This window comes from Panthera pardus, unplaced genomic scaffold (genome assembly GCF_024362965.1).
Source record: "Panthera pardus isolate Hobbes unplaced genomic scaffold, ASM2436296v1 HiC_scaffold_25, whole genome shotgun sequence".
In the NCBI taxonomy this organism is placed as follows: Eukaryota; Metazoa; Chordata; class Mammalia; order Carnivora; family Felidae; genus Panthera; species Panthera pardus.
Window position 1 is genome coordinate 43562260 of NW_026526821.1, and position 13607 is coordinate 43575866.

Here is a 13607-nt window from a genome sequence, read left to right on the forward strand (position 1 = left end):
CCACAAAATATTTGCTAGTCATAAATCTTGTAAGGGATTAATATCAGGACATCCAGGGGAGGAGATAATGAGGAAATGTTTATAAGTTCAGAGTTTCAGTTTTGCAAAATAAAAAAATTGAGTTCTTAGGAATGCAAACTGGTACAGCCACTCTGGGAAACAGTATGGAGTTTCTTCAAAAACTTAAAAATATTAGTACCCTAAGACTCAGCGATTGTATTACTAGGTATTTACCCAAAGGACACAAAAATAGTATTTCAGAGGAATACGTGCACCCAGATATTTATAGCTGCATTATCTACAATAGCCAAATTTTCAAGCAGCTTAAGTGTCCATTGACCAATGAATGGACAAAGAAATGAATATATATATATATATATATATATATATATATAATGGAATATTACTATGCCAAAAAAACAAAACAAAAACAACAACAACAACGGATTCTTGCTATTAGCAAAGTCAAGTGACTGAGCTAGAGGGTATGAGGCAGTGAAATAAGTCAGGGAGAAAGAGACAAATATGTGATTTCACTCATACGTGGAGTTTAAGAAAGAAAACCAATGAGGAAAATGACAAAAAAGAGAAAGAGGCAAATCAAAACACAGACACTTAAGTATTGATAACAAACTGATCATTACCAAGAGGGCGGTTAGTGCAGAATGTAATAAAAAGGTGATGGGGATTAAGGAGTGAACTTGTAATGATTACTGTGTGATGTATGGAAATGTCGAATCACTATATGATGTATATGAAATTATATTTTACTGTATGTAAACTAACTGGAAATTAAATAAAAAATAAAAAAATAAATATATGGTTTCAGGTCTCACATTTAGGTCTTTAATACAGTTTGCTTTTATTTTTATATATCATTAAGAAATGATCCAGGTTCTTTCTTTTGCATATACCTGTTTAATTTTCTAATGGTGTAAATATATTGACCATGTAAGTGTGGGTCTTTATTCAGTTTCATTGATCTATGTAACTGTGCCAATACCATGATGTTTTGTATTTTTTCTTTGTAGTATACCTTGAAATCTGAAATTATGATGCCACCAGCTTTGTTCTGTTTTCTTTTTTTCTTTTCAAAATTGCTTTCTATTTGGATTTGTTTGTGGTTCCATTCAAATACTAGGATTCTTCATTCAACTTTTGTGAAAAATGCTGTTAGCATTTTGATAGGGAGTCCATTGTATCTCTATGTTCCTCTGGTAGTATATATTTTTTATTAATACTAACTCTTCCCATTCATGAAGATTGTACATCTTCCCATATGTTTGTGTCATCTGTCATTATTTTGTTGTTTTTGTTTGTTTGTTTGTTTGTTTAAATGGTATTCTGTTCTCTAAAAGGATATTTTCATTGAACACAATTTTCAGATTTTCACTTGGGATTATTACACCCTTACAGGTTCAGGACACATGATAGTGAATGATTTTTAGAGTTAAGTTACACTGAAAAAGAAGTAATATTAGGTAGATGACAGGAAGGTACTCTCATGTGAAAATAAATATACAATTTCAGTCACTGTGTTTGTAAATCTCTGCTCTCTGATATTAAACTTCTGTCATCCATTGGAAAAAAAATTGAGTTCTGGAGGTGGATGGTGGTGATGAATACTTAAGACCACTGAACTGTACACTGAACAAAGATTAACATGGCAAAAGTTATACATGTTTTACCACAATAAAAAACATTAGGTAAGACATCAATCTAATTGATCTAAAACATCAATTTAAAGACAAAATGCCTGTGATACAATGTCAAGCATAAAGAACAGTTTGCAAAATTGTATATACAGGATGAGCTCATCTGTGCGGAAGTAGAAAAAGTCTGGAAGGAAATATGCCTACATGTTGACTAGCTGTCTCTAGTTGGTAGGAACATAAAGAGTTTTTTCTTCCTGTTTTCTTTTTTTTCTTTTTAAGTTTATTTTTTTTAGTAATCTCTACACCCAACTTGGGGCTTGAACTCTTGATCCCAAGATCAGGAATTACGTGCTCTTCCAATTGAGCCAGCCAAGTGCTCCTTTTCCTGTTTTCTTATATTTTCTTGTATTTGCCAGGTTTTCTACAATGAACATGTATTACTTTATTGATAACAGCTAAAATAATAAACCCAAGTAAAAGAATTAGTCATCCACATAAATTTTTTTTTCAGTTCCAATTACAGCTCTTTAATGCCTCATTTGCATAGGGCTCCTCTTGTTTATAAGAATTGCTGTTCTGTAGCTTCTTTTTGTTTTGTTGTTGGTTAAAACTATTTTTTAACTTTCATGGTTCATCAGATATTTTCCTGTATAAATGAAAATGTTCCTAATTTAAGTCTGTTTCCCATATTATGATTTCTAACTTTGAAGAAAGATGGTTTTACAGTTTCCTTACATATTTCCTTACAGTTTCATTTACCATTTCTGTTTCATATGGCTGCCATCTTTTACCTTCCTTTTCTGTAGAACCGTACTCTACACATATCAACATTCTATCGCTTCTATCATTTGGATCCCTCTTCTCTGAACTCTCTCCAAGTTCTCTGTCCTCTTTGAAATGTGGAGCGAACGGTTTGTCTTTCCAAAGCTTAAAAACAGAGGTTTGACTCTCCAAAGGGCAGTGGTGGAAGCTTCATGTTGTAAGACATCATGAAAAGAAAGATGGGGAAAATGAAGAGGAAGCTCTAGGGTGGTCCTTAGCAAGTTGCTTGAGGGTTCATTTCTATTTCCAGTGGCACTTCTCTCAAAGGCATTTTGCCTGGAGACTAGAGTCCCAGGCCAATATGTCTTGAACTACTCGTGGACAGTATATCAGTATTCAGCGTTCCTGACTCCCATCTCCTGCTTAGTTCACCAGTCACTTTCCAAAGGGATTTGAAGAGAGAAGCTCAGTCACACTCCTGGGTTCTGGCCTTGGAGAACACAGGGGGCTGCAAGGGCACTGCCAGCTGGTAAAGCACGGCCTCCCACATAAATTATTGATGAGACAGCTGAAGTCTCTGCCCTTAATTTGCAAGGCAGTGCTTAAAAAATGTTTTTTACTGGTGCATTTTTTAATCATCTCAAAGTTACAACATACCCTCAAACTACATTTTAGAAAGTTACAATGGGATATAAATGTAAGGCAGGGTTTCGATTTAAAATTTTGATTTTTGTATTTTTAGTTACATGGTCTGTGTTCTATGCTTTCAGAATTAATTCATGGACATTACCTATTTTTTATATATGGAAAATAAGAGGTATAACATAAATATCTTTCGCCCTAATAAAACGTTGCTTTGTTTCCTTCTCTTCAGTTTCCTCCTGCTTATACAGGCATATCTGAGGTGAATCAGCCTGCTGAATTGATGCCCCAGTTTTCTACAATTGAGTATGTGATACAGGTAACTTCTCTGTTGCGTATTTAATGAATGGTGTTAAATATTGAGTTTCTCTTCGTCTTCTGTGTCCCTGGACAATTTAAAACTATGAGGGCAGATGGATCCTAAACACTTGGTCATGGTGTGTGTGCACTCATTGGCATTACTTACAATCTTGATAGAAGGCTAGAAAAGGGGTCACTGGTTGTGTTCAGCACCTGTCCCCCATAGCTTTCTCCAGCTCTGTTAAGGTTACTCCATCTTGTAGTCAAGCTTAAAAACTTTAGGTTCATCCTTGACTTGTCTTTCTTGTACATTCCATATCCAATCCACGAGGAAATCCCATTGGGTCTATATTCAGAATCTATCCACAGTCCAACCACTTCTTTCTCCCCCACTTTTTTCCTGGGCCAGCCATCGCCTCTTGCTTGAATTACTGGGCAGTCTCTTAACCCTTCTCCCTAATTTCACCCTTTCCCACTTACAGTTTATTCTTAACCCAAAAGCCAGAGTAACTCTTTAAAAACATGTCATGTTGTTTCTGTGTTCGGAAACCTCCAATGGTGAAAATGACTCCCTTTTACCCTGAGTGAGAGAGAGTCTTCAAAACTCTTTGTGGACTAGCTCTGTATTATCACTCAGACCTCAACTTGTTTTAGTGTCCTCGTTTAGCCACATGGGTCTCATGACTTTCTTTGGACATGCCAGGAATGCTCCTGCCTGTGGGCCTTTGCTCTAGGCTGGAATTCTCTTTCTCCTATGTCTGTATTGCTCCTTCCCTCTCCTCTGGGTTTTTGCTCTAATGTTACTTTCTTATTGAGGCTTCCCTGATCTCTTATGTAATACTGGAACCTGCCCCCTACCTCTACTCCTGGCATCCCCCTACTCTTTCCATCCAGAAAATCAGCTCCTTAAGGTAGGCAAAGATCTTTGTTCTTTTGGTTCACTGATATATCCCAGGACCTGGAACAGTGTCTGGCACATGGAAGGCATTCAGAAATGTAGAGGGTTACCAGGGTGGCTCAGTCGGTTAACTGTCTGACTTTGGCTCAGGTCATGATCTTACGGTTTGTGCATTCGGGCCCCGCGTCGGGCCCACTTGAGATCTTCTGTCCCCCTCTCTCTGCCCCTCCCCTACTTGTGCTCTCTTAAGAATAAAACATTTGAAAATATGTAGAATAAATCGTTGGATACAAATAGTTTTTACATTTAGTTTGTTTTAATAGAACCTGTCATTTAACGGAGTGAGTAGAAGTTAGTTAGATGTCCATATTTCCTGACAGTAAATATAGACGAGACTTATTACTTACATACCTGATCTGCTTTGAAAAGAGCTGATTATGTCTGTTTGTATACTGATCATCACACTGTGTTTCTTTGCGTAAAGAGAGGTGCTCCATCCCCTCTGATCTTCCTCTATGTGGTTGACACGTGCCTGGAAGAAGATGACCTTCAAGCACTCAAAGAATCCCTGCAGATGTCCCTGAGTCTCCTTCCTCCAGATGCTCTGGTGGGTTTGATCACGTTTGGGAGGATGGTGCAGGTTCACGAGCTCAGCTGTGAAGGAATCTCCAAAAGTTATGTCTTCCGAGGGACCAAGGATTTAACCGCAAAGCAAATACAGGTTTGTGCCTTGTTTGTACACAAGCAGGAGCAAGGAGATTTCTTAAAAAGTAGTTGGTTATTCAATCTAGTGTTGTGGGAAATGAGTCCTTTTGGTTTTTGTAGGATATGCTGGGCCTTACCAAGCCTGCCATGCCTATGCAGCAAGCAAGACCTGGTCAACCACAGGAGCACCCTTTCGTTTCAAGCAGGTGAGCTACCAACATAGAATGTTGCACACACAGTAGTGGGCGTGCTGGGCATTCCACTGAAGGGAGGGAAGAAAAATGTTAGAACTTCTGTTTTCTTGTTTTTAGACAAAAAAAAAATGATTAAGCCTAACCAGTATTTAATGTTTAATGACTTGTATAACATGTTAGTATATATTTGAAACTAATAACTAAATTGTGTAGTTACACATACATATATACACCCACGTGTGTGTGTGGTAGATTTGTTCAGAATGTTTTTCCTCTTAGTGTTGTATCGTCACAAAGGTTTTGAGACCACTGTACTCGAGCCTTCCCCTCCTCTTATGCATGGCTATTGTCTTTTTTGAGCCTTAAATAAAACAACAGGTTTCTGTGGGGTGTCCTCAAGCAAACCTAGGACCAGGCACTTATTTTCCTCAGCCCATTGACTCCCTGGGCTGCCTATGGCCGGCAACAGTCAGCAAACATGATAAAATTCATTGTCTGACATTCTGGGGACAGCCACTTACTGTGGTAAGAAACCAGTGCTTCTCTGTGTTTACTCTGAAGGCTCAAGAGAAACACTTGAGAATCACTTTAAAGTGGATCTTTAGGGCCACCTGGGTGGCTCAGTCAGTTGAGCATCCGACTGTCGATTTCAGCTCAGGTCATGATCTAATAATGGTTCATGGGATCGAGCCCCATGTTGGGCTCTGCACTGACAGCATGGAACCTGCTTGGGATTCTCTGTGTCCCTGTCTCTCTGCTTCTCCCTTGCTTGTGTGTACATAATTTCTCTCTTTCTCTCAAAATAAATAAATACACTTAAATAAAGTAGATCTTTAGAATGATGAAGGTGGTCCATGTACATGAACTGTGCATGGATTGAATTCACATTAGACCTGTCTTTAGGATTTCTTTGCTGCTTAAAATGTAATTAAAACTGATATTTAAAATCATTTTTTCCCATACTATACATACATACACACACACACACACACACACACACACACACACATATACACACATATATATATATACACACACACACACATATATATAAATTGCTCTGTATTCAGTTTTAAATTGTTTCCCTGGCTAAAATTGCTTTGAAGAAATAAAATTGTAAGTTTTTTCTACTGTAATTATTTTGCAGAGCTGTGACTGTGTGTCACCTAGAGCTAAAAACCAGAGTACTTATTAAACCAGGATTAATGTGTCCATTGAAAATCATGCAGATTTCTGCAGCCCATTCACAAGATTGACATGAACCTCACTGATCTCCTTGGGGAGCTGCAGAGGGACCCATGGCCTGTGACTCAGGGGAAGAGACCTTTGCGATCCACTGGTGTTGCTTTGTCCATTGCCGTTGGCCTGTTGGAGGTAACTCAGAATTTACCAGGGCACCTCAAGTTGTGTTTGCTAGCCTTGTTTGAAAATCATTTGTGACCTGAGTCAACTGACTTAGAAAGCACTTCAGTTGTTATTACTATCCACAATGAAGGAACCCCGTGATGATTTGAAAATATCAGAAGTTTGCATGAGAAACACGAGGCCATTAGGGCAATGGCAGGTGCTCACAGTGAATTAAAAAAAAGTGTATGAAGCCCTTAGGCTGGAAAACACAAGGCTGCTTCTGTGCATTATCATCTGTGTTATTTTGTACTGTCAACAGTGTTCAGAACAGCTGATGAGAACTGTTTGGAGTATTCTTTAGAGAAATGGAAGCATACTTGGGGTGGGCGGTATGTTTCTAAAATATTGCCATTTACTGTTTTAGGGCACTTTTCCAAACACGGGAGCCAGGATTATGTTGTTTACTGGAGGTCCCCCCACCCAAGGGCCCGGCATGGTAGTTGGAGATGAACTAAAGGTTCCTATTCGTTCCTGGCATGATATTGAGAAAGATAATGCACGTTTCATGAAAAAGGCGACCAAGGTAGGTGCTCTTGAACACAGGCTGTAATTCTGGTATCCTGGTGCTGGATCTAGGTTGCTCTGGAGTGACAGCTGCTTTGCTGAGACCATGCTTTGTGGTCAGCAAGTTGATCTTGATGAGATGACTTCCCAGATACTGGCTGTTGTTAAATTATTGCCCCAGTTCTGAGTCCTTACTTAGAGTGGGTGGTGTTAAAACTGCTAAACGTGTTTTGAGATTGAAAACTGTATGTTTGATTTAATTTGGATATCATAAAGAAAACTATCTCCATATTCCTAAGTTCGGTTACATCCCTTTGGTATAGTAAGGCATACCTAGTGAATAACATTGCTCTTTCCTAAACATAATTTTTCTCTCTTCACAGCACTACGAGATGCTTGCCAACCGAACTGCTACAAATGGTCACTGCATTGATATTTACGCTTGTGCCCTTGATCAGACAGGACTTCTGGAGATGAAGTGTTGTGCAAATCTTACTGGGTATGTTGACAACAAATACCTGGGAAAAGCAAGTATGTGTGTTTTAAGGAAAGAGAAATGAGTGGTGGAACTATAGGATGTGCGTGGCTGACTTAAATAAGCTTTCAGAAAGCTCCAGGCTGTGGTATCAGTGGCAAGGAGCATGATGGACACGGAGCACATGCTCAGCCTGAGGGTGCGTGGTGGGGCATGCTTAGAGCCTATGTCTGTATTGTGTGAACCGGTCATGGTGTAGAGCATAGTTCTCAGAGCGTGATAGGGCCTCGCCAGCAACCTTCAGGGCTCCCGGGGACTGAGTAGAAGTGCACTTCCTCAGGTCTCACCCCAGATTTCCTGAATCAGACTATGAGGCTGCAGCCCAATAGTCAGCTTTTACACGTTTACCAGGGGACTCTGGTGCACAGAAAGCCTGAGAACTGCTCATGTGCACCAATGATCTGAAGCTGGCTGCATGCTAGAATCTCCTGGGAACTTTAAAAACTACTCTTGCTTTGAGTCTTGTCCCTCAGAAATTCTGATTTAATTAGCATGGGGTATGACCCAGGCATCAGCATTTCTTAAACTCTCCTGGGTGTTTCTAATGTGAAGCAGGGTTTAAGAACCACGGTGTGGACCCTTAGTGCTCAAAGTGTGGCTGAGCACAGGCAGTATCAGCCTCACATGAGAGCTTGCAAGAAATGTAATATCTTGAGCCATACCCTAGACCTTTTGTATCAAAACCTGCATTTGAATAAGTTTCCAGGTGATTTGCTCAGAGCAGTTTGAGAAGTACGGGCATAGACCTGTGGCGTGTTTCTGAGATTCTGCATTTCTAACAAGCTCCCAGCAATGCTGCTGGTCTTCACTGAGCAAAGAAGGGGCACGTAGAAGGTTGAACTCATCACCGAAGCTGTCCCAGAGAGCAGCAGATTTGTTAGGTGACCAGGTCCCAAATGACACTGACATAGCTATACCAGTGAACTGCATTTAGTAGGATGAATTCCTACTGGTATCCTCCAAGAGCTCTTATCTTAGAACATCCATCGAAAAGCTTTACTGTGACCATCCCGAGTTCATACGCCTGTGTGTGTGTGTGTACGCGCGCGCGCGTGTGTCTCCAGTGGAGAGGGACCATCACTTCCATCAGATTCTCAGCGAGGTCCTTGATTCCTGAATGACTTGGTGTTTAGGTCGTATAACCTCTTACACAAATATGGTATCAGGGAAACATGTTAGCAGTGACATTAGTCTCAGAGGTTTTAGTTGTGGCTCAAGGTGAGCCAACCATTTGGGAGGACTTCCAGCAAAGGCAAGGTAGGTAGGCTGTGTTACAGGAATTGATTGTCTTCAGAGACAATCTGAGCATTTTCAGTTTAAAAGGGATGTACAGATGAGCTGGGGCAGTTCAAAGATGAGCAGTAAGAGTGGCGGAGAGTACTGTGTCATAATGAGTCATAATGTGTCATAATGAGAGCGATTAAAGGATCTAGAAAAGATACCACTGAAGACAGATGGGGCATAAGATCTATATTGAACAATCGACTGCCTCTCCTGCGGAGAGGGTATCAGATTTGTTTGTTACATGTGTGACCAAAGGGGAAAACTAGAACCAGTGTTGGAAGCTGCTGGGAAATACAATTTGAGCCAGTATGAAGACAGACCGTATTAACGGTCAGTACTGTCCGTGCCTGGAATGGACTACCTGTGGAGGGTGTGGCCTCCTATGCTGGAGGAGTTTAAGTCTAATAGGGGTAATAATAACCTGGCAGGGTTGTGTGAGTCAGGATTAGGTTTGTGTGAGTGCAACAGAAGTAGACACTGGAAATAGGCAGCCAGGGCTGGGATATTAGTTTCATTATCCTTGGGGCTGAGGCCCTTCCTGTGCTGTTCCACCACCTTTCTGTGCTACCTGAGGTTTAGGATGGTAACCGGGCTCTTGCTGTGTTATAGCAGCAGGAAGGAGGAGGGGTCCAAGGAAGATATGTGTCTTCCCATGAGAAGGCCCTCCACAAATCACAAAGGCTACCTCCAACAAACAAAGCTGAGTTACACAGCCACATGCAAGGCAGGCTGGGAAATGTAGCCTTTTTTTTTTTTTTCTCAGGAAACCATGGATCCCATGGCTAAGGAGGGTGAGAAGGGTGGACTGTATAGGGCCAAAGAGCCATCTCTGTTCCTGGAGGGGTCAGGCACTCTGAGATAGCTGGACCAGATGATCTTGTGTCCTGCTCAATTCTGAAATCCTATTGGGTGATCAATGACTAGATGCATAACTTGGCATCAGGTGGTGCTTATCTGCCCAAATACATGAACTGCTGAAATTTTGAATAGTATTTTCCTCTAACTTCAAGAAGGGATACATATAGGTATTCATACACTAGAGATAATTTACATACAGACAAAGATTCAATGTTTTGAGGCAGTGAATTAACCTGAAAAGGATTTCCTGCAGCCTGGGTATTTCCCCTGTCAGAGGAGAGTAAATGAGGGGAGCTGGACACATTTCCTCAGTAGATGACCCATTAAACCTGTGGGTTTACCAGTGAAGGGTTCTTCTGTTTTCTTCTTCTTTTGAAATAATTACGGATTCATAAGAAATTGCAAAAATATTACAGAGAGGTCTGTCCATGCTCTTCCATTTAGCAACTCCAGTGGTTGTGTCTTAATAGAAATATAGCACAGTATCACAACCAGGGATTGACATTGTGTGATAGAATGAACTATATCATAGAGTCTGCTTGGACTTTGAGTTTGTACAGGCACTCATTTTTGTAACATGTGGGGGTGTATAGTATGAGGTTGTATCATCTGTAGATTTGTGTGACCACCTCTGTGGGACAGATTTAGAACTGTTCTAAGGAGTCCTATCTTTGATATTTTGAAAATAGTGTCTTTCCTAAGTATAAATTGAACTTGCTGTTTCCCATTTAAGTTAGTAGCACCTTCACAGACATGGGGTTTTTTTCTTTCTTTAAATTACTGTTTGTGAACACCGTGGAAGCATCTGAGTGGCTTTCAGTCATCCTAAATGTTCACTTTCTTCTTTCTTTCCTAGAGGCCACATGGTGATGGGAGACTCTTTCAACACCTCTCTCTTCAAGCAGACTTTCCAGAGAATTTTTACTAAAGATTTCAATGGAGATTTTCGCATGGCGTTTGGTGCTACTTTGGAAGTGAAGGTATGATAACTTTCTAAAATTTTAACGGAAGAAGAGTGTTGTTACTTATTTAGTAGTCAGATTTGTAGAAGCCTCACCTTGCTGGACACAGACATCAAAAAGTAAATTAAAAGGTTCCCAGCAAAATAGTTGAACAAGGTATATTGATTCTATTACTGTGCTTCTTGAGGGTGACCTGTATATTTACTACTGTTTTATGCAAAGAGGTGTCTGATTCCCCTGCAGGCTCTGCTTGGTCCTGCTCTAGGACAGCAGGCCTGAGAAGTGGCGGCAGGCTGAGCACAGAGGCTGCCACGTGGTGTTGAGCACCCCCTGGCCGTTGGTATGGGCCACCACATTCACAAAGCCATATTTATATTTAGTGGCTGTCTGCAGACTAACCAGAGCGCTTGGAAATAGTGCAGTAGTGGGAGTTTGGGTCCTTCTTTTTCTTGTAGGGACTGAAAACCCTACACACTTCATTCTGAGTTGTTGAGAAAACATTAGAAGGGGCTGCTACGTGATACAATTGGGATTATTACTTTGAGAATTAGAGATAAACTTTAAATAATCTCAAATGTTTGAGGTTTTTGTTTTTTTTTTTTTTGAGCTGAAGAGAGGTAGACTTTAATGAATTGAGATTTAAAAATCTAAGTATGTTGGCCATGTAGTTATGTTGGAGTTCATGAATTAAGCACTTTATTTATTTATTTGCTTATTTATTTATTTTTTACATTTATTTTTGAGAGACAGAGAGAGACAGAGCACAAGCAGGGGAGGGGCAGAGAGAGAAGCAGACACAGAATCCGAAGCAGGCTCCAGGCTCCGAGCTGTCAGCACAGAGCCTGACACGGGGCTCGAACTCACAAACTGTGAGATCATGACCAGAGCTAAAGTCAGATGCTCAACCAACTAAGCCACCCAGGTGCCCCTTGAATTAAGCATTTTTAAAGCAACATACAACAGTATATCCACTGATCACAGATTATAAATAATTACGGCTAAGTACTTGGGATTGGAAAGAAATGTATTTTTGGTGGAATTATTTTCTTCTATGTGTACAATAATTTCAAAGGTGAAAAAGTTCAAAATGCTGCATCATCTTTGGAACAAAGTTAATGCAGTTTCTAAAGGAGGATTTTATTCGTTTTTATCCGATTACAGTGGTCACAGAAAAGTTTGTAAGAGAATAATCCACGTAGGATTTCTTCTCACTGGAATGATAATGCTACCATATTTTTCCTGTAAGTTTTAGCTGTGTCTTTCGTGAGAGGATGGCTCTCAATGAATTTTAACTTTATGCTGTCTTGTATTTCCATTTTAGACCTCTCGGGAGCTGAAAGTTGCAGGAGCCATTGGTCCTTGTGTGTCTCTGAATGTGAAAGGACCATGTGTGTCAGAAAATGTAAGGAAAACTCCATTGTTCTCACCCCCTCTGCCCCAGGATTTAATTCATTAGAAATGTCAGTGGGGCGACCTTATGTCACTTGTTGGGATGTGTCTGTGTCTGTGGTGAGGGGAGAAGGGCCAATTCTTTACTGATGACCACAACTCTGAGAGGTGGTGTCTTTTCTGTCTGTCCTTCCATCTATCTAAAGGGTCAGAGAGGAGAAAACTGAGGCTCGAGAGGTCAAGTATCTTGTTCTCTGGGTCAGAACTGATATGGAGGAGCTAGAGCCTAGGTTCCCCTAACCCCACTGTCCTTGTTTGGGTCTCTGTGACAATGAGCCACAAGGTATTCTGTGTAGCAAGGCAGGCATTCAGCTGAAGCCTTCAGGGATAAAGCTTTGTGTGTTGCCTTAGAGGTGATACCTTTGTCTCACTTCTCAGAGACCATCTTGAGTTGGTTGGGCATGAATGACACTGTTGTACATGCAGACAGGTATGTTCTTTGGGTAACACATTTTGAGAATATGTGAACAAACTTAAGTTAACCCACTAGATGGTGAGGTGGCTTTGCTGGTGGCTCACTTCCTCTGCTTATACTTTAGCTGCTAGGAGACAGACCGTTGGGTGCAGTGAGGCCCCTCCAGAGTGGTTCTGGGCTGGGATTGTCATAGTTACGTCCTTCCTTTGATGTCCTCTTCAATGAGGACACGCTGGACTCTGTAGAGCCAGATGTGGATACAAGGGTGCACATTTACCCCTGCTATCTTATGGCCTGGACAAGGTACTTAATCACTCTGGGATTTAACGTCTTTATCTAGGAAGTGGAGATAGTAATAGTACCTGTTGGGAGGGCTAAATGAGTAAGTTCAGGTCAAACGTGCAGAACAGCCCCTGGCACAATGGAAGCCCACATAGATTTCATCTTTCTCATCCTCATTTTTTTTTTTTTTTAACATTTATTTTTGAGAGAGACAGAGCATGAGCAGGGGAGGGGCAGAGAGAGAGGGAGACACAGAATCCAAAGCAGGTTCCAGGCTCTGAGCTGTCAGCATGGAGCCCGGTGCAGGACTTGAACCCACAAATTGCAAGATCATGACCTGAGCCAAAGTCTGATGCTTAACCGACTGAGCCACCCAGGTGCCCCTTACATCCTCACTTTTATCTTCATCATCAGTGAATATTCATTTAGTGACTACTTTGGTTTTGTTTTTTTTTTGTTTTTTGTTTCAAGTTTTTACTTAAATTCTAGTTAGTTAACATACAATGTACTATTGGTTTCAAGAGTAGAATTTAGTGATTCATCACTTAACACAACACTCGGTGTTCATCACAGCAAGTGCCCTCCTTAATGCCCATCGCCCATTTAGCCCATCCCCTGCCCACCTCCCTCCATCAACCTTCAGTTTGTTTTCTAAATTCCACCAATGAGTGAAATCATATGGTATTTGTCTTTCTCTGACAGACTTATTTTTGCTTAATATAATGCTTACTGACTACTTTGGTTAATGTTTTGTT

At 40.7% G+C, this 13607-nt stretch overlaps 1 protein-coding gene across 3 annotated transcripts in view; it reads left to right on the plus strand.

The window, feature by feature from the left end:
* SEC23B (SEC23 homolog B, COPII coat complex component) overlaps positions 1-13607 on the plus strand; it is a 51509-nt gene that overhangs the window by 5995 nt on the left and 31907 nt on the right. For all 3 annotated transcript variants that reach the window (XM_053890461.1, XM_019462416.2, XM_019462415.2), the window contains exons 4-11: positions 3292-3378; positions 4742-4978; positions 5083-5168; positions 6386-6530; positions 6928-7086; positions 7451-7566; positions 10601-10724; positions 12028-12108. In XM_053890461.1, coding sequence (XP_053746436.1) covers positions 3292-3378; positions 4742-4978; positions 5083-5168; positions 6386-6530; positions 6928-7086; positions 7451-7566; positions 10601-10724; positions 12028-12108 — 1035 coding nt within the window. The remainder of the gene's footprint in view (positions 1-3291; positions 3379-4741; positions 4979-5082; positions 5169-6385; positions 6531-6927; positions 7087-7450; positions 7567-10600; positions 10725-12027; positions 12109-13607) is intronic.